This window comes from Staurois parvus, unplaced genomic scaffold, assembly GCF_062004578.1.
Source record: "Staurois parvus isolate SC_StPar_1 unplaced genomic scaffold, SC_StPar_1.0 ptg000479l, whole genome shotgun sequence".
NCBI lineage: Eukaryota > Metazoa > Chordata > Amphibia > Anura > Ranidae > Staurois > Staurois parvus.
This window is the reverse complement of record NW_028318275.1, coordinates 1,659,121-1,681,116: the sequence shown is the minus strand read 5'-3', so window position 1 is coordinate 1,681,116 and position 21,996 is coordinate 1,659,121. Positions and strand designations below refer to the sequence as shown.

The 21,996-nt window shown below is 41.9% G+C and overlaps 1 protein-coding gene across 5 annotated transcripts in view; it reads left to right on the top strand.

The window, feature by feature from the left end:
- Positions 1-21,996, top strand: part of PACSIN2 (protein kinase C and casein kinase substrate in neurons 2) — a 196,145-nt gene that overhangs the window by 170,038 nt on the left and 4,111 nt on the right. For 4 of the 5 annotated variants that reach the window (XM_089689509.1, XM_089689510.1, XM_089689512.1 and 1 more), the window contains 5 exons: positions 3,633-3,808; positions 4,671-4,791; positions 11,121-11,242; positions 14,831-14,938; positions 21,806-21,996. In XM_089689509.1, the coding sequence (XP_089545635.1) occupies positions 3,633-3,808; positions 4,671-4,791; positions 11,121-11,242; positions 14,831-14,938; positions 21,806-21,996 (718 nt within the window). The remainder of the gene's footprint in view (positions 1-3,632; positions 3,809-4,670; positions 4,792-11,120; positions 11,243-14,830; positions 14,939-21,805) is intronic. The other variant, XM_089689511.1, reaches the window with a different exon arrangement.

The following is a 21,996-nucleotide window of genomic DNA, read 5'->3' as shown; positions in this document are numbered from 1 at the left end:
GGGATTCCCCACTGACTGCTGAAATTTAGACAAAAGAATGCCAGCAATTATCGGTTGTTAAGGAGCAAGCCGCCGTATCCTTACAACCGATGACGCAAACCCCATAGCCATTCCTACTTGTCATACATAGCTGCCTACTAAATCTGCTCAGCTGGTCATACCCTTCTCCTTTTATCTGTCAGGGCTGCCTGATGACTCCCCGCATCCTCCTGCTTTCCCCTCCCATCCCACTATGTGGGTGGTCCCTCTCATTACTCGCACTCACACACAGCTGTGGAAGAGGACATGGGATGAAGGAGATGGGACTGGATGAGGACATGGGATGAAGGAGATGGGACTGGAGGTGTCCATGGGACGAAGGAGATGGGACTGGAGGTGGACATGGAATGGAGAAGGAGGGCATGGGCTGGTGCAGATGGGATTTAGAAGAGGAGTAGGACATGGTATGGAGGAGGACAAGGGATGGGGGAGATGAGACTGGAAGTGGAGGACATGGGATGGGCTAGAGTAGGAGGACATGGGATAGAGGAAATGGGACTGGAGGAGGAGGACATGGGATGGAGGAGATGGGACTGGAGGAGGAGATGGGACTGGAGGAAGAGGACGACACGTGATGGCGGAGGTGGCTATCCTTATCATCTATCCTACTCCTACTTTAGGTTCATTCCTCCTTCCTTTGCTACCCCACTGTACAGTCATCCCAGCCATCCCACCCCTCTATCCCAACCCCCACCCTCGATCCCAACCGTGGCATGATTTCCCCACCCCTTACCCACAGCTCCTTTTCCACTTAACTTTTCAAGGCAATGGGTATCAGCAACTGGCATCGGCAAGACTGCACGTAACCTTTTTTTTTTTTTTTTTTAGGAAACTAGTTCTCAGTGATGTTTGGAGGCTTAGGTACACTATAGACCAGGCCCAGGTTGACCATACGGCACACGGGGCATTTGGATAGGGGAGGCAGCCGGGCAGCACATAGAGGACCATGCATTTCTCAATACCGCTTTGTGCCGCCCGGCCTCCTCTCCTATCCATCCCCTGCATGCAATCGGCTCCTGTATGCTCCCCCGCAGCTGCCCCTCATATCCTCCAGTGTTGTGGGGGATCTGTCAGCATATTCCATGCCCAGTGCTGACAGTTTCCCGTCCACCACAGATGGGAGAGTAGAGAGACAAATGCCCCTCCTCCTCTGTCTGCCCTGCCAGCCCCCCCCCCCTCTCTCTCCCCCCCCCTCTCTCTCTTCCCCCTCTCGCTCTCTTCCCCCTCTCGCTCTCTTCCCCCTCTCGCTCTCTTCCCCCTCTCGCTCTCTCTTCCCCTTCTCGCTCTCTCTTCCCCCTCTCGCTCTCTCTTCCCCCTCTCGCTCTCTCTTCCCCCTCTCGCTCTCTCTTCCCCCTCTCGCTCTCTCTTCCCCCTCTCGCTCTCTCTTCCCCCTCTCGCTCTCTCTTCCCCCTCTCGCTCTCTCTTCCCCCTCTCGCTCTCTCTTCCCCCTCTCGCTCTCTCTTCCCCCTCTCGCTCTCTCTTCCCCCTCTCGCTCTCTCTCCCCCCTCCTCGCTCTCTCTCCCCCCTCCTCGCTCTCTCTCCCCCCTCCTCGCTCTCTCTCCCCCCTCCTCGCTCTCTCCCCCCCCTCCACGAGGTGAGATCTTGCATGGTGCTCCAGACCTAGGAAGACTGACAGTTGTTTTGTGTTTCTTCCATTTGTGAATGATTGCACCAACTGTTGTCACCTTCTCACCAAGCTGCTTGGCGATGGTTTGGTAGCCCAGTCCTGCCTTGTGTAGGTCTACAATTTTTGTCCCTGACATCCTTGGACAGCTCTTTGGTCTTTACTATAGTGGAGAGTTTGGAATCTGATTGTTTGATTGCTCCTGTGGACATGTGTCTTTTGTACAAGTAACAAACTGAGATTAGCAGCACTCCCTTTAAGAGATTGCTTCTAATCTCAGCTTGTTACCTGTATGAAAGACACCTGGTAGCCAGAAATCCTGCTGAATGATAGGGGATCAAATACTTATTTCCCTCATGAACATGCAAATCAGTGTATAATTTGTTAGACATGCAGTCCCTAACTCACATTCATACCTACACATACTAGGGACAATTTAGACAGTAGCCAATTAACCTACCAGCATGTCTTTGGAGTGTGGGAGGCAACTGGAGTACCCAGAGTAAACCCACACTGGCACAGGGAGCACATGCAAACTCCAGGCAGGTGGTGCCTTGGCTGGGATTCAAACCAACAACCCTAGTACTGCCAGGCATAATTGCTAACCGTTTAGCCACTGTGCTGCTTGAAATTACTTTTTGGTGTGCCCTCGCATGACAAAGCTATTGTAATGTGTGTGGCTGACTTTACTCTTGCTGATAAGATGTGAAGCTCTACAGCTTTGGTGTAGAGCTGAAAGCATGGCCTATTGGGGAAATCCCCAAACTCAAAGATACAATCATCTAGAAGGCCAAGCAGTGCCTTGTGATTTCCCTACAAATAGCTGGAGCTCACAATCAGACAAAGGAGAGCTGTACTGCTGTTTTCTCCCTTGTGCATCTGTGCCTAACAGGATCACAAGTTGGATGATATTTAAAGCTGAACCATAAGCAGATATAACAACACAAATTCAGCTCTGTAATCATTAAATGTATCTTTTAATAAAATAAGTGTAAGTACCTGAATTTTACTTCGCATTAGCCTCTTGCACTATGTGTACAACAGGGCTGAAGTGCAAGAGGATGAAGCAGTACAAGGACCCAATCAATTCCTGTGCTGACCAGAAGCATGCTGATAGGAGGAGAAAGTGTGACAGAGATGAACTGATCGCTGCTTTTTTTTTTTTTTTTTTTTTTTTTTTTTTTTTTTTTTAATGTAAAGTCCAGTCACAGTTGGGGGGTGGGTCTAGGATGAACTGGGCTGGAGGAAGTCAGTTGAATGATGTCAGCCATCAGACTTAGGACATCTATTGGCAGAAGAAAACATACTGCGGATCATTGAAGATGAATTTTGCAGCAAAAGCTGATTTTGTTATTTTTTAACTTTTATTAGGCTGTTAATTTTATGTTTGGTTAGAGTTCTGCTTTGGTTAAAGTGGTTGTGAAGACTGAAGGTTTTTTTTTATCATCATGCATTCTATGCTTAAGATAAAAAAAACCTTTTGTGTGCCGCTCCCCTCACAGCCACCCCTAATAGTCACCTGAGCCCCTCTTGATCCAGCGAAGTGCTCCCTCTCCTCATTGACTGAGGCAGCACAGGAAACCATTGGCTCCCACTCCTGCCAATCACAGCCAATGAGCCACAGAGGAGAGAGTGGTAAGACAGACTGAGCTGTCTTACGGACACATAGAGCAGGGCTCGGGAGCGAGCATTCACCAGTGCCTCCATAGCAAGCTGCTTGCTATCTGTGGTACTGGTGAAGAGAGAGGTGCCTGGAGCGGTGGCAGGGGACCCGAGGAGAGGTGGATTGGGGCTGCTGTATCTAAAACCATTGCACAGAACTGGTAACTACATGTTTGCATTTTTTTTAATACCATTTTAATAGGTGTGGTGGTTTTGTTTTGTTTTGTTTTTTGAGATAAAGTTTTTGTATTTTAATATCCGATCAGAACTTTAATTTGAGAGTATTTACCCCCTTTTTTTGACACAGACCAAAGAGAAATATGAGAAGACTTTGAAGGACCTGGATGGCTCCACCCCACAGTACATGGAGAACATGGAGCAAGTGTTTGAACAATGTCAGCAATTTGAGGACAAGAGACTGCGGTTCTTCCGGGACTTACTGCTGGATGTTGAAAAACACCTTGATCTGTCCAACCTGGAAGGGTGAGGCAAAAGTTAAAACAACAACACACTAAATGCTGTTTTTATACATATACAAATGCCTACTAAGTTACCTGAATAGTATTCTCTGCTTAGGAATTCACCTTTTTCTAACTTGCTGCTGTGTCCGAGTGTAAACTCTGTTTTTTTTTGGGGTTTTTTTTTTCTCCTCTGACCTTTTTTTAATACAAGCGTTCCCTGCACTCACCTCTCCAGTTACATCATGAAATGTTTTCTCTGGTCATTTTTTAGCAAGCTTAGTACCAGCATGAACATCTCTGCAGAAGGTTCAGCTTGCTTAGTGTCAGGTAATGGACTGAGGCTGGCTGTTTGTTTGGCTAAGGGCCTTGATATCAATGTCTGTGTCTGAAAAGCAGCAGAAAATGGGCAATAATATGGGCATTGCTGGATATCGGTCTATCTCAATGAACATTGACCAAATGCGTAAAGACATATTTCTTTGTTACTAGACCCAGGAACTGAAAGTGTAATTTATTCTAAAGTTTGTCTGTGCCTGGGTTACTAACCCTTTATGGTGCTAGAATGGTGCCAAGTTTTTTACAGCTATCCATAGCTCCCATAGAAACATTTTCTGTCATGGTGACAACTATACAAAAAGTAAGGGGAAAATCTGCAACAGGAGCATGGACAATGGCAGAAAAAAAGAGGTTGTAAGCTTTTTCTAGATTACTAAACAAGAAAGATTTTATTTGTCACTACTGGAGAGTTGCTCACACTTCTGTCTTCAGATTTCGTGTGCTATACAGTATAGGTGGAATGCCAGAGAGGCCTTGCAAGTTTTACAATGTTAGAAAAATGTACGTAGCTTTAAGAATGTCTTATAGATGTGTGTTCTTCTCATCAGCTATTCCAGCATATACCGAGATCTAGAGTATGCAATCAAGTCAGCTGACGTTCCAGAGGACCTCAAATGGTTCAAGAACAATCATGGTCCAGGGATGACAATGAACTGGCCACAGTTTGAGGTGAGAATTAGTATTAACCCTTTCACTGCTAGAGCCAGTTTTGCATTCCTTGTGCATGTTTAAAGGCACGTTTTTTGGTATTAGCGCAGCGGTTTATCAAGTGCAAATTTTTCAGCTAACTTTTCTCAAACTTTTTTGAGGGATTTTAAGTTCACCTCTCGGAACATGTTACATATGTTACCCATTTTTAGGGTGGAATATGTAACATGTTCCCGCTAACCCCCTGATGAAATTGTGGAGTGATTTGCCTGCTCTTCCACCTTGGCCAATTGGTGGAAAGTTTGTATTTTTCAATAAAAATAAAAGGCTTCTCCTGAACTAGCAGAGAAGCACTCTTCTGATTTAATTCCAGCAGCAGATGGGAAGTCACCCGAACTGCTACCAGAACACTGCATCACTTTGGCCTCGTTCACACCATATGTACAGAAAAAACGATGGAAACTGACGTACAGATTTCACTTGTAGAGACATTGGTTTACATCAGTTTTCATGCGCATTGCTATGAGTTTTATACACATTGCAGATTCCTGTGCAGAAGAAATCTGAACACGATGCTAGTGTTGTGGTTTGAACAGGGCTCATAGAGAACTGATTTCGTTGTGACCTTGCAGAGCATGTGCAGAAATATTGATGTCTCTGCACCATGGTGTGCACGAGCCCTAACTGTATGTTACTAATGCTACTGCAGTCCATCACAGCACACACAGCCGCATCATTCTGTAATGGAAATAGTTTGTTGATTAAATCTGCTGTCAGGGTATGAGATATGTGTCAGTGGCAGTAAAACGGTTAATGGCTTTTACAGTTTGCCTGATTTATTTGTGCTGGAGGAATACAGGAAAATTTCTTTGCAGAGTACATAGAAACATGCACACAAGTAAATAATGTGCTTAAAGCTAAAATCTGGAAATTCCACAAAAACACCTTTTGAAATATGCCCTTTCTGTACTACAAGGGTTAAATACTCATTTAGTCTAGGGATAGAGGAATAGGGACAGGTTCTCGACATCTGTACAATACAGTACTGCTGATCTTTCATAGTTTATGGCACTGCAAGGGAGTTTTTGTGTAATTTGCAGAGTTCATCTTTAAAGTGATACTAAACCCAGAACCCCACATTCCCTATATCTGGTCTCCTGCAATACACCGAACATGGAAGTGCAATTATTTTAGTAAATATAAACCGCTAAATACCTTTTCTCATCAACAGTTAGAGCAGTCTTGTTACTTCTATCAGTGTTCAGCAGAGCACTGGTTAAAGCTTTTAGGAGTTTTCTTTCTGCTCTAGAAGGATGCAAAACCCCTGACCTCTGTCTGGATAGTGCTGATTGACACTGTGCTGATCTCATGCACTCTCCCAAGTAAAAAAGAAAAATCTCTCTAACAATACACACTAAACTGAGCATGTGCAGAATGGCTATGGGTTCAGTCTGTCTTATCAGGAGATAAGATGTTGGACATTTGAAGAGGAGGAGCAGAGAAATCAGGGTCAAATGGCATTTTTACCCAATGCAGAGGATTAACCCCTTAGGTTCCACAGTAAGTATAACAAGCATGCTTTACTGCATATATAGACTGATTTTACTGTTGTGGGTTTAGTAACACTTTAAAGCACCAATCCATCCATAAGGTGATATTTTATACTAGGATTTAGCCTGGTGGGCTCCTTCTATGACTTGGATACTCAAACAGCAAAGTCTTTCTAACATTATTCTGAACTCTGTTCCTGTCCACCTGGGAATTGTGTGCTCCAACCCACTTCTGTGTGTTATAGCCCCTTCTGTTACATTCTCTATAAAATAAAATGAATAAAGAATTCAGTACAGTAGGAGCCCCTCATAATGGGAATTGCAGGTGTGCAGACCCATGTAATCGGCACAAAGACCTCACTAATAGAATCCCCAAGAGATATGAGAAACTGTCAGGTTGGGAATCCCTCTAACAAACACTAAAATATCAGTTTTTGGATGGCCTTGCCCTTTAATACACCCACCACAATGAAATAGACACACACGTGATGCTTTAAGGCTACAGTACTAAATGTTTGCCTTCTGGTATCCTAGTATTGCTGCCTTTGTAGTGTGCCCTCCTTTCTGCTTAAATAAACATTTTGGTAGACTGGGGCATCTATTGTACGTCCTCTGTTAGCAGCCCTTCTAGAACAGGCCTGTGTATAATCCAACAAAGCCCAGAATTCTCTAGCAATGTGCTGAGCCTTCACACAATCCAGCTCTGACGTCACGTTGATCCCCCAGCAATGCAGAGAACTGGACAGGACGCAGTTACCGCCCTGCTCTTCGATGACAGATCAGAGACTAGCTGTGGCGTTGTCACAGATGAACAAGAGTAAAAGGGGCGGTCACTGTAACATCCTTTCTACCTAATCACTTAACCCTTTGCTTCATGGGACGGCAAGATGAGAAAAGAACTGAATGCCAGCAGAAATTAATAATAATGAATGTGTAGAATAATAAATGTTCCATTTTTCTCTTTGTTGCTAATAATTCTCCTCCTGTGTTTCTTGCTTTTGCTTTACAAAAGGACGAAGTAAGTAAAGCATTCATGGTAAAAGTTTTGATGTTTGTTTGGCTTTTAGAGCAACAAATTTGTTTGTTTGGTCATGATACGGTTGGTCTTGGCACCCGAGTCTTGGGGTTCTTCAGCAGCTGCAGATTCATAGCTTTAGCCAAGTTCACACTCACAGAGGTCACTCTGAACAATGACAGCTCTGCAGTTCACCCTTAGCATCTTTTCTATTTGATTTTTAAATAACACCTGCAGATATCGGTTTGAGGCCCAGAGCAGTATTGACTTTCTCCAGCACTTCTGCTTTCTAAAACAAGTGATGGGTGCAAGACTCTATGAAAGGCATAAAGCTGACACACTCCACCTTCTTCCTCTAACACCAATGACCCCTTGCTTTAGTATAGGAGAGGCATCATAGGGGTGGGGGTGATCACATTTAAAGCCTAGTTGAACTTTCAGTTTAAATATGCTATGTACATCCCAAAAAAACAAAAGGTGTTTATTGTCCTACAGTTTTCTTTTTTTCTCTGAAGCAGTTACAGCCTAGGTGGAAAAGTCTGTCCCCTGTCAGCAACTGCTGAGAAGGACTCTTGCTGTGTCTGTGTTGAAGAGGTGTTCTCTCTATAGATGTCCAGCACATTGGACCTATAGCTCTTCAATCATCGAACCGCAGCATCCTCACTAATTGGAGAGCTATAATTCAGTAAGAGAGGATTGGGGGGGAAGAAGCGCAAGCAGACTTAAACCCTTGCAAAGCGCCTGCTGCTTCCCATAGATTGCAAGGATCCTCCTCTGGAACACCTAGCAGGGGGCAGGCTTTTCTGTTCAGAAAGGTAACAGGCGCATGGAATGAGCAGTCCACATAATCTCTTGGATGGGTATGGGGTCCAGAAACTGATGGGGGGGGGGGGGGGGGGGGGGGTAAGCAGTTTAAATCACCAGGCAAGCTGTTATAGAGTGAAGCAATGACTCTGAAGTAGAAACGACAAGGAGAGAAACACAGCGCCTCTGAATGCAGACTGTTAAATAGTTTAATGGTTAAAACATAAGTTTAACAACTCACATGTAGACAGTAATAAGCAGGCTCATAAGGGTTAAATGTGCACAGCGCTTCGTAGCTGGGTGCAGGAATCACAGTGAGCAATGATGCCGGCTGGACAGCAGGGAGAGATGGAAGAATGCCTGATGTAAAAGCCAGGCAGGTCATTGGAAAGGTCGGAGCGGCGGCGATGGCTTGTGACATCAAAGGTATGCGACACATTTCTGAGCATGTGCGGGATCAGATGTGAACCGGCGCACTCCTTATTCAAGCGTAGGGGAACAGTGACGAACAGGAGCCTTATATATAAAGCAGGGGGGAGTACAAAAAAACAAAACAAGGAGTGAAAGACTTCTGTGGGCAAACAAAAACGGGGATGCTTTAAAAAACAATACATGGAACAATAAAGGCTAAATGATCAACAATAAAAAATGAAGAAAAATAGCATAACCAAGAATGTACAATGTAGGAAAATCATAACATACAATGAATGGATGATAAATAATTTGTGAATGATGAAATAAAGGATGTAGAAGGACTACAAATTAGGAAATATTGTGAACCTAAATTAAGTAAACTAACATCTTTCAAAATAATATGGATGTATAATATTAAGAACTATATGGACATAAATATAGTAGCCATTATATGTACAGTAAATTATATGAAAATTATAAAAAAAACCAAAAAACTGACATTTATCAGTGTTGGAGGTGAATACTGGAGATAGGTCTATAAAGGCATGTGCAGAACAAATGTGAGTCTATGTATAGAAGCACATGGTAACCAATTAATATGAATTGGTAAACAATGAGTGCTGACGTATAGGTGCCCACACATCAGCTAACGTGTATTGAAACTATATATATCGTGTTATCAGTGATATTGGTGATCGAAGTAAATTCATCCTTAATGTATCAGTTTCCAGCCAATAATTACTGTAAAAGACCAGCCATAAGAGTGGACCACCCACATGGAGGAATTAATAATAGTGGGGAATCATGTGGTGTGTAATGCTAAAGATGGATAATGCTAGTATAGATGAGTGTACTTGCTATAATATGGTAGCTATCTCTAATTCCTCATTGAGGCCAGCTGGGGACAATGTGTCAAGAGTATGGATCCAAAACGTTTCTCTATGACAGAGCTTATGAAACCGCTCTGCTTCCTGAAGGTTCGTAGGCATGGACTCAATAACCCAGACCTGAAGTCCAATAGTGCATTTGTTGTGAACCTCTAGGAAGTGTCTGGGAACACTATGTTCATCTTTTCCACCTTCGATTAGGTGAAGATATTCAGCAAATCTGGAGCAGAGGTTCCGGATAGTACAACCCACGTAAAGGAGACTGCATGGGTATGTGAGGCAGTAAACCACAAAACTGGATGAACAGTTGCAAAAATCTTTCATTTTGTAGTTCCTGCCCTTACTACTAAAATCTTTTTAGCCATGCTGGACAAAAGCACAAGTTTTACATAGGGATTTCCGACATTGGTGCTATTTTATTTTTCAAATTGGGAGCTTTTCTATAAGTAATGGTGGGTTTGTTGGGAATAATATTTTTCAGATGGGGGTCTTCCAATAGAATGTTCCAGTGCTTTTGTAGGATGTTTTTCATTTTTCGATATTTGTCATGGAACCTGATGGTAAATCTGACTGTATGGTCAGGCTCAATGTTTGGCCTAATGGTGTTGGGTTTGCCTGGTAAGTACAAAGTATATGCTTCTTCTATTAGTGGCTCAGGGTAACCCTTTTCTCTGAATTTATTTTGAAAGTGAGACTTAGATCGATGTAATCAGATTTTTTGGTACAGTTTTGTCGAAGGTGGCAGAATTGGCTCTTTCATATGTTGTGTATCCATGTGGGGTAATGACAGCTCTGATAATGTAAAAAAGAATTTCCTGCTGTTGGCTTAGTGTACTTTTTGCTGTAATTTTTCCGTTATCATGGCTCATTTCTAAATCCAGGAAGGCCAGACGATCTGGATGTTTCTCAAATGTAAAGGATAGGCCAAAGGGATTGTTGTTACAGTGGGCGACAAAATTATATGTGAGAAGTGTGGGTCCATCCCAAATGACAATGATGTCAACTATATAGCAACCAAAAAATATAATGTGTGTTGCAAAGGGATTATTATGCCAGTTATAGAGATTCTCCCAAAAGCCCACGGCTAGATTGGCATAGAAGGGCGCAAAATTGGCTGCTGAGGCTGTGGCTGATTTTAAAAGAAAAATTGTAAGGCTTTGCACACTCTCTTTTTTTTTTATGCACCTTGAATGTATTTAGCTGATTTTTATTTGGGCCTTATGTATTTAGAGTAAACTGAAAATGTTCCAATTTTTTTTTCCTGATCACTGGGTTCTCATACTGTCAGGTTGGGGTGCTGCTACATGCTGGTTTAATATTAAAAGAATAAAAAAACATCCAGTAAGGCATAATGGGTTTCACTTGTTGTCATGGTAACCTCACGATGCACGATTGTCATTTCCGTACTTAGTGATGTTCGCCATGCCTTGTTTTTTCTTTTTTTTTTTTTTTCTTTTTTATACATCACCGTAAAACTACTCGTGTTTCATGCTTTTCCGTACATGCTTAATGTTGCATGTTCTTTTATTGCTGTATACAGTGTGGCATCCTTTCAGAAAATGGCTTAATTCTCCCATTGTTATGCTGAATTGCCTCCTTTATCCTGTGGTGCCACCTTGTGGACAAATATTAAGATTGCATAATTCTGCCTTGCTATGATTTTGTTTTGTTACCTTGCAGGAGTGGTCTGCAGACTTAAACCGCACTCTGAGTAGAAGAGAAAAGAAGAAGCCAGGGGAAGGGGTGACTCTAACTGGAATCAGCCAGGCTGGGGAGCAGTCTGTCCAGAATAAACACAGCAGGTAAGGACATGTGATATAGCAAGTTTATGTAATAAGGGAAAACTTCACCAACGGCTGGCCTGGGTGTCTGTTGTTAGTCTGCCTGTTTTAATAATTTGAACTTTAAATTATAAAGTTAGTCCCATCACCTGGAATCAAGCGATGCATCCATTTTTAATGTGTATGAGCAAAGTTAACAGTGCAGTGTCCTAGCAGCAGTACGATCAGTGAAAGAGGTCTATCTGCTCAATATCATAAATAGAGGTGTAAGGAAAGAATTCCATTTAAAGGAGTCTCACGCTTGGGGTCCTGCTTGAGAAATATTCTTTATTGTAGTGAAAGTGACAACAAAGGAGCAATGCTTCAGTCAAGAGTGCTTATAGTGTAGATGCCTTTCTTCTCTGCGCATTTAATATGTCATACGAGTGATGGTTTTTTTCTTATTTATTTTTTTTTTTTTCTTTTTTAGCATGGCAGTCCTCTTTTCCTGCCAACTCCCATCCCCTGGTGGTAAAAACTGTACTCCCCTTCCCTGATCCTTGATGACTACTAGGGAAAGAGAGACCGTTTATACAGTGGGGAAAATAATTATTTTATCCCCTGCAGATTTTGTAAGTTTGCCCACTTACAAAGAAATGAAAGGTCTAAAATTGTTATCATATGTGTGTTTTTAAACGATAGAGACAGAATATCAACCAGAAATCCAGAAAAAACACACAATACAAATGTTATAAATTGAGTTGCAATTCAGTGAGTTCTTTTTCTTCCATTCAAACCTTACCACCATGGGCAATACCAAAGAGCTGTCAAAAGAAGTCGGGCACAAGATTGTAGACCTGCACAAGACTGGAATGGGCTACAAGACCATCAGCAAGAAGCTTGGTGAGAAGGAAATAACTGGTGGAGCGATTATTCACAAATGGAAAAAAAAAAAAATAACCATCAATCTCCCTCGGTCTGGAGCTCCATGCAAGGTTTCACCTCATGGGGTAAGGATGATCATGAGAAAAGTGAGGGATCAGCCCAGAACTAAACAGGAGGAGCTTGTGAATGATCTCAAGGCAGTTGGGACCACAGTCCTCAAACCATTGCTAACACAATATGCTGCCATGGATTGAAATCTTGCAGCGCCCTCAAGGTCCCCCTCCTCAAGAAGGCACATGTACAGGCCTGTCTGAAGTTTGCCAGTTAACATCTAAATGATTAAGAAAAGGATTTGGAGAAAGTGCAGTGGTCAGATGAGACCAGAATTGAGCTCTTTGGCATTAACTTGACTCTCCGTGTTTGGAGGAAGAAAAATGCTGACTATGACCCTCTACAGTCAAGCATGGAGGTGCAAACATTATGCTTTGGGACTGTTTCTCTGCTAAAGGTACAGTCTGACTTTGCCGCATTGATGGGGCCAATGGACGGGGTCATGTATTGTAAAATCTTCGATGAGAACCTTCTTCCCTCAGCCGAACACTGAAGATGGTTCATGGATGGGTCTTCCAGCATGACAATGATCCAAAACATACCACCAAGGCAACAAAGTAGTGGCTCAGGAGGAAGCACATTAAGGTCATGGACTGGCCTAGTCAGTCTCCAGACCTTAATCCTATAGAAAATTTATGGAGGGAGCTGAAACTTTGAGTAGACAAGCGACAGCCAAGAAACCTTAAGGATTTAGAGAAGATCTATAAAAAGGAATGGACCAAAATCCCTCTTGAGATATGTGCAAGCCTGCCTGGTAACTAACTACAAGATATGTCTTACCTTTGTGCTTGCCAACAAGGGTTTCTCCACCAAATACTAAGTGATGTTTTGCTTGGGGATCAAATACTTATTTTACTCACTGAACTCAGCTCAATTTATTACATTTGTATCATGTTTTTCTTTTCTGGGTTTTTTGTTGATATTCTGTCTCATTTAAAATACACATGATAAAAGTTATAGACCCTTCATTTCTTTGTAAGTGGGCAAACGTACAAAATCTGCAGGGGAGCAAATAGTTTTTTTTCCCCACTGTATACAGCTGTCTCTTGTAAGCTGAATCAATACAATTAAAGTATATCTGAAGCCAAGACTATTTTTTTTATCATTCAGGATAGGGTAGAGTAGGGAATTATTAAAACACTTTATCGTTTTGTTTTTTGCCAACTGTGCCACATTTGGCAGGCATAACAGAAAGTGAGATGTTGTCTCCAGAACAAGTGTTCACATTGGAAGATTCCCTTCTATTCCCTGTCTGGACTGTTTTGGATTTCCCATCACGTTTAGTCCCAATTGCAGTGACTAGGACAATTTAGAGAGGGTGAATCTTTCTAGTGTGGAACCAAACAAAAATAAAAACACATTTGAAGTTCTATCCCCTCCCCACTAGATTCAAAACTAATAGACAAGTGATTTGGCTTTAGACACTCTCACAGCGTTAAGGCGCTGTGTTCATCAATGATAACAAGAGTACTAATAGCTTGTTCTGCAGTATGAAGACCATGTCCTTCAGAGGGAAAAGTTATTAGTGCATACCTTTTAATTAGGTTTACTCTATCTAGCCTGCATAAAACTTTTATGTGGACCTAACATTGCAGTTTAGTTTCCATAAAAGCAACTTTGTAGCTGGAAGCATACCAGCCGGAGAGAAGAAGTAAGTTCTTCTCTCCGGCTGGTATGCTTCCAGCTACAAAGTTGCTTTTATGGAAACTAAACTGCAATGTAATAATGCAATAATGCATTATTTACATACCTGTTCTTTGAGGAGCCCTGCTTTCTCCTATTTAACCCATATTCATAGAACTATTCACTTCTATCCATACCCCAGAACAGGGCACAATCTGTCCCTGCCTCACACAGCTGGTAGGGGCGGTAGCAGAATAATCTGTCAATACATTTCAGATTGTGGATTGATACCAGAATGTCTGCAGGAAAGACATAAAAGGCACAAGGTGAACATAAACACTACATGCTGGCAATGTCTTTGCTGGGAATTGAACCTAGGACCCGAGCACTGCAAGGCCACAGTACCAACTGGCATATATTCTAAATCATTAAAAAAAAAGAGAGAAGCATCTCCACTTTTGGAGTTGGTACATTTCTTAAAGTTTATGTCTGGGCAAAATAAAAAAATACACTCATACAGTACATCTTTGTAATACATACTCCTTTTAATATGTTGTCTCTTTAAAATTGCTGCACATACAGAAAAATACCTATAAAAATAAATTCAGGGGGTTCATAATTTTGGGTGGTGAGCTGACAACACTGCCAGTGCTGTACTAAAATCCCAAGCAGCGTTATCAGATCACCCTTGTTTCACTACCGCACACCTCCCCCTTATGTTTTAAATTGAGGGTGTTGTTTAGTAGTTCAACAGAAAACTCAGCAGAACTGAGAACACTTGGTATTTTGGTATAACAGGTATTTTTCTGTACTTTGCAACATTTTTAAACCGATAAAATGGAAACAGAATTTAAATAAATAATACATGTATTCCAGACATGTATTAAATATGATTTTTTCCTTTTGCCCGTTAGACATACGCTCTAAAATTTTCGGTTGTGTTTTTAGACGTTTCTAAGTTCAATATCTTTGATTTTAGTTTGATATGCCTGCTCTCTTCTTCCCGGTCAGCTATCTTAGCGTGCAGTCAGTACAGTCTACACAGTCGAGTAGTAATCCATTTGAAGAAGAGGAGGAGACGAACAGTATCATTGAGAAGGAGGACAGTAAAACTAAAAAGTTGGTGACCCCACGTTTCCTGTTTCATCTCCTTTAGCTTACTGTCTCTGCACTGGTTTGTCACTAGGGGGCGTATGGAGCCTGAACGGAACACAGCGCATGATACCTGCATTCCGTCCAGTTGTCCTCTCATTAACAAAAGTGTTTTTTCCCTTCTTTTTCCAGCACCGGACACTAACACTACTTTCTCTCATTATCAGTTAACTCTGCTAATTAACTGCATCCTGGCTGGTGGGAACGATTGAGTCTTTCTAGATCACTAGCAATCCCCTCCAAAGTTCTTATTTCTGGGGGTTGCTGGAGACCTAGCACTGATTTATTTATTTTTCCATCTGAAAATGCCTGTTTCACAGCTTTGTGTGTGTTAATGTATTTTATTTGTGTTTCTGTTGATTGATTGAATTTTGACTTTATTGGCTTTGGCATAGCAAAAACAATTCAGCTTCTCAGGCTCAAATCTATTTCTAGAGGACCCACATGCTTGCCAGAAGCCATTGTACCTGCTGATGGGACCCATGTGTGTAAGAAAAAAAAATGCTGTAGAGAAAAATAGCACATTGGTTGTGCAAGACCTTGTTACTAATCAGAGGGGTCAAAATTGTCAGTTTTCCAGCATAAACCTACTGTACATGTTACTCTTTAAAGCCTAGTATGTATATGTTTTATAGTATGTCCACTATATAAATATATAAAGTCCAAGAGACATGGTCAAGTTTCACCCTTGGGTATTCTTTCAAAGACCTCTCGTGATGCTCATTCACCAGATATTCCCTTGGCCGACCTTGCTTGTAATGTGATTTTTTTTTTTCCCCCTGCACTTATGGCCTTGTGGCTATCAGTAGTCCCAGAACTGGTGGCATATCTTGTAAACAGCTCTTCCTTGTTCTTCATAAGGTGATTTTGAGGCCTCGGGCCCCCTTTCTTCCCAGAATGCTTTCTCTTTTCCACCTTAATCAGGATATTGTCCTGCCTTCTGTTTGTCCAGCTCTAAAGCATCCCAAAGAGATTTCTCAATTCTGTTTAAATGTGGTGCACACAAGTTTTCTTCTCAGCCACTGCATCTCTCAGAAATTTAGATTAAATGTTTGTCAAGCCTGAAAGCTCACGTGAGTGGTGTCCTGTGTCTCATTCCACTATTTCTAGATGGATTAGGAAGGTTATCACTTTACACACTGGCCCCTGGTTGTGGAATGCTCAAATTGGCACATTTGAGGGATCATTCATAGAAAGATATCACATTGAATGTGGATTTTGAGTTTTAGGCTTCATACACAATAGAAGTTTTTGCAGCTGCTTGTCTGCATTTTAGCCTATTTATCCATGCACACATAGGCTTTTAAAGGTGTTTAGTAGCAGGAGAGTTTAGGGGTAGGGAAAAAAAACTGCCAATGCGTCCAGGAGCAGCAGAGTTTGGGCAGAAAAAAACGCCTAATGTTCCTAAATACGTGTAAATACACATTAACGCTAGGTGCATTTAACACTTGAGCAGTAATGCATTTCAATAGCCAGAATTATTTATTCTGTTCAATGAAATTAATGCCCAAATGCTTGACATACCTAAATGCATTACACACTTTTACCAGCATCAAGCATTTTTTTGCCAAAATGCTGCTGCCAGTAGGAAGGGTTTCCAGGAGAGTTAAGAAAACATCCAGTGTGCATGAGGCTTTATCTTTTTTTCACTGGTGTTTAAGTGAATTGTCACTACAGGGCACTTCACGGTGTATTTAGATATACTTTATATTGTACTTGCATTTTGCCTTAAAGGGGTGTGCAACACTTAATTCTAGCTTTAAGTGAAATTATTGCATGTTTGATTTTTTTTTTTTTTTTTGTATGTTGATTTAAAGGGGCAGTGCAAAGTATTCAATTTCACGTTGACACTAAGGCTTATGCCTTAAAAATGCCTGATAGAAATTCCTGTTAAGGCTCACTCAACTTGTTCAGTCGGTACCTCTTGGGCTTTTCAGCATAAGCTGTCCCTGAGATTTATAAGGCCACCACCTGGTCCTCCGTTCACACTTTTGTGAAGTTTTTAAAGGTGGATGTTTAGGCCTTTGTAGATGTCCGCTTCAGCCATTGGGTTCTTCAAGCTGCTCTTTGAGTTTTGCAATCTGATTCCCTTATTTTGGGAATGTTGGCATTGTTTGCTGTGTTGCCTACCCCTAAGATGTATTGTTTGGGGAAGTCTTCACTAATGGAAACCTGTGTTCTGTACCTTATGATTAAGGACATTTGGCTTGCCTTTAAAAGAACACAGGCTTCATAGACCCTTGGTTTAGGCTGGTACCTTCAAGTGACTGGACTCTAGCAAAGCGTTGAAGGCCACCCTCCCTGAACATATTCCTATAACTGTACCTTACTCCTTGGGTCCTCAGTTGTTTGCTAGTGTCATAAGATGATTGACTTCTTCTCCCCTTTGGAGAATCGCTTAGTTTATCTATACTATTATCTTTGCATTCTTCATTCAAGCTGCTTAATATCGTCTCATACCACAGTAAAGGCAAGGCAACTTCTGTAAAACCTTGGGAATTGTACCCACCCACCATGACAAGTGGACAGCCTGTAATGTTGCTTCTTGCACTGAATCCTGCTTGGGTACTCTTCTTGGCACTTGTGTAGTCAGCAGCAATGTACTATATAGTGCCCTGGTCCATTGCTATGAAACCAAGACCCTGAAGACCCCTTTGGGGGTAAGCCCATTGTGACGGGTGAAGCCTAGACCCTTTATAGGGACCATGGACATGTACAGGTAAGACGTGGTCACCCTGTATCAGCATTATTGTAGTCCCATTGCAAGTATGAGAAACAGTGGGGTTTATTTACTAAAGTTAGATTAGTGCAAAATCTAGTGCAGCTCTGCATAGAAACCAATCAGCTTCCGGTTTTTTGGGGTATTTTTTGTTGTCAAAACTTATTTGAAAAAGCTGAAGTTAGAAGCTGATAAACTGCAACATGAAGAAGGGTCAGCCGCACACCGGAGGATTGATGAATAAAGTGTATATTTATTGATCCATGGGACACACAAAACACCAGGACACCACTATATTCATCAATCCTCCGGTGTGCTGCTGACCCTTCTTCTTTTTGCATTGTGTGTGGTGGTGAGCCAGAGCCTGTACCTGTCGTGGATTGTTTGCCTGAGCGGTATACCTCTGTTCTTTAGAAGCTGATAGGCTACAATTAATCCCATGGAGTTGCTCTACACTTTATTATGTGTTCACTTCTAATAACTATCAGAAAAACAGCAACGTGTTTGGAATTTAAATATCTTTTACAGTGTAGTCTTTTCAAATGCTAAAATTCAACCACTCAGTTTAGTCTGTTACATGTCAAGGTGATAAATTACACCACATATTACACACTTCACCCCCCTACAGGACTTTACCTTCTTCGCTGCAAGATGGTCTGCACCTTTGGTTGCTGCAAACTCCTTCATGGGCATGCGTACCCCATTTCTGCACCCTTCTGAGAGTACTCTGTAGAAAGAAGTACTCTATGCAGCAGCATTGGCAGAATACGGATGCAAGGAAGCCATGGCAAAAACTCAGGCAAACATTCTCCCTACTCCAGGCCTGCAAAACATTTAAATTCCTAGTGACAGTGCTTCCTTTGCACTGGAGCAGGACTCTATTTTAACACAGTTTCTGTATTTGATTCCAGTTCTAGTTCAGACACGCAACAAGAAGCCTACCTAACTAAGGCAGACTTTTCTGCAACTACATAACAATTTCTCTGACAACTAACGGGTTTAATACAGCCATCAATGTTCAGAGGTCAAAAATGCAAGAATTTCTCCAGCTCCACTATCTTTGACTCTTCTAGGTCAGGCATATTGGGTTCTGACTCAGGTAGACATAGAAGGGAATGAAGAGAACCCAGAAACAGTGTCAGGGGAAAGCCGCAGCAGATTTCTCACTTTCAGGTTCCTATACACCTGATATTGCAGCTTCAGGCAACACACCTGTCAATGTTGATATGCTCACTTGCTGTGCGCAAAAAGCCTCTGCGTTGTCACATTTGATTTTCCTCCACATTGCCATGCCCTTTTGGGGTCAAAGAAACCACCTAAATCTCAAGACATCCCACATTCATAAACAAATAGAATGGGCACTCTGTGATGATTGGATTAATCCAGAAAAAAGTTCACCCCTTCGAGAATCATTGCTGAGCTTTATTGAAAAACGATTCACAAAACAGTAGTTGACCCTGCCGTCTCAGTCTTAAACCTCTTACTGTACCAGCTGAAGATGTTTCTTCATTCAAAAATATTGCTGGAAGAAAGTTTGAGACACTATTAAAGGCTCTGTTTACTGCCAGACTGAAATGAAAAGGAGTAGGTCCATGTACAGCCAGCACAACCCTCTAATCCAGGACTGCTATTACAGAGATTACCCTCTGCCTTGCCCTTCTGTAGATGTGTGCCCTACCTTGTTCTAGGGCACAAAACACAAAATGGCTCTGATTTCTGTTCACATGTGCCCTGAAGCTACCTGTAAAAGATACATTGCACGTATTCCCTTTGAAGGAGGTAACAAAAAGGAAAGACCTTTCTTCCACAGTGGAAGACTCCAAAGCCCCCTTTCTCCAGGGCTTCAATCTCCTAAAAACGCACATCACCTCAGCAAAAATCAGCTCTTCCTTTCAGCACAAGGAACACAAAATCAAAAACTTGGAACACAAAATCTACCAAGTTCTTCCTCCATACCTTTTTCCCAGTGAATGTGCAAACTCACTCCAATGAGTGGCGGGACGTTGGTCACAGGTTTCCTAGCTCTAGGTTACAGACTTCCCAGACCCGTGGTTTCAGAGAGTAACAAAACTCCATCCTTGACTGTTTTCTTATTTCAAACCAACCAAAATATGCTCGATCTGAAGTCTTTTCCCAAGGAGTAGTTGTTCTAGCACCACTACAAGACAGATTCAAAGTATCCTGTTCATATCTGTTCACTGTGCAAAAACCCGGTGGAAGTATTTGTTCTATCCTGGACCTAAAATGCTTAAACAAATACCTTCAAATTCCAAAATTTCACATAGAATCTGCAAGCTCACTTAGGCATCTTGGATATCTGTGGATGCTTAGTATTCCCCTCGTCTTAGCGATGCAATATCTGTATATTCCCATTTATCCACCTATCAGTGCTTTCTGCAATTTGCAGAAGGAGACAATCGCTTCCAATTTGGTCTTTCCTTTGCTCACAGCGTATGCCCAGGGGTGTTGACATCCATGTCACAGGTCATCTAGACAATCTTCTGTTTAAGGTCTCCTCTCCCTTTCACCTATCTGCAAACATACACAGGATCATCCAATGCTTCAGGCTTGGCTGAGTGATCAACTTCCAGAAATCTGCTCTCCAACCTTCTTTCGACTGGAATTCTTGAACTTAATTTTAGACACAAGCAAAAGTCTTTCTTCTAGACTTTCTAACGCCACAATTGTTGGCATGGAACAACTATAGACCTTTCCATGTTCCTATCCAACCAGTCAAGGAACTTCCTAGCTTGATGGATTTCCAACCTAGCCTTGACATTGGGTAAGTCGTTTCTGCCATTTCCCTAGAAGATGATAAAAACAGATGTCAGCCTCTCTGATGCTGGCCATTTATCTTTAGACTTTCTGGGTTAAATTTGTTAGGGAATGATCTGACAATGCAGATGCCCGATCCTTTTCTGGCTCATTCACTTGAGTATGTAAATTTCAGATGTTGAGCTCTGAAATTCCTTATAAGAACAGAAAACCTCACCTACTGGCTGAATATTAAAATGGAAAATAAATTTTTTATATGGGGAAAAAAATTCTAAATTGTATTTTAGTCCTGAGCATTGTAAACAAAGAAAATATACTGTATACCAAACCACTATATGTTCCCCTTTAAGTCTTAAAACCTTTAAAGCTGAAAAGGCTGTGAAATGTATAGTCCAATTCCCCCCCCCCCCCCCATCCCTCACACAACAAGGTTTACAGCTAATTTTTTCTAGTTCGAACAGAAAAGGCTACTATTCTTGGCTTATATATAACTCCACCTGCAGCTGGTGCTTTTCTGCTCTCACGGACAACCTTGGGTTGTGTGCAGGCCCTTAATGTTCTCACAGTGCAGGATTGCTAGCTGCTCTTGTGACCTATGGTTTTGGGAGACCAATTGTGCAATTGGAGGAAGCCTGCAGGAGCCAGGAAAAAGGTAAGTATACTTGCTTTTTATGTTCCCCCTAAACATAATAAACCGTTCACACCAGAGCATGGTGAGGGAAAAGCACGTTCCATATGCATTTCCAGCACTGGGTTCAAAGTGCACTGTCTTTGCGATTTGCTGCAGGTGCCAATACCTTGTTAATGGCACTGCAAAAACAGTTCTGTGTTTACAGTACCATCCGATTTTGGTGTGGCTTGTTTTTTTAAGAGTTGTGTGTGTGCACTACGTTTTCATGTATTCTGGTGCAATTTGCAGCCCATTTGATGGAATGGGTTGCAAAATCGCACTGCAGGGGAACACATAGGAACCGCAAAGGAACTCGGCCCACTGTAAGGATAATTTTTTTTTTTTATTTTTTTTCTTGGGGTTTTGCTTTAAAGTTTAGCGATTCTGTCATGTTTTGTATGCATAACTAAAGTATTATTTTTATCTTTTTTTTCCCCTTAATTGGAGAGCTTCAGGTGCAAAGAATTTGTGGTCACTGTATCTGCATAAACAACATTTAAATAACAAACTTGTTTGTATTGATTGGTCACAATTGTAAGGTAGCAGAGCTCATGTTGATCTTGCTGCAGAATACAGCATGTTGCGATCTTGTGCACTGCTTCTACAGATTGAGTTTTGCTTCTCCCTTCAGCATCATGGAATACTTACCAATTCTTTTCTTGTGTTCTAGTGTTAGCAGCTATGAGAAGACTTACCCCACCGAATGGTCTGATGATGAATCTAATAATCCCTTCACCAGCAATGATGCCAATGGAGACAGCAACCCATTTGATGAAGAACCTTCAGGCACAATGGAGGTCCGAGTCCGGGCACTCTATGACTATGAAGGTCAGGAGACGGATGAGCTAAGCTTTAAAGCCG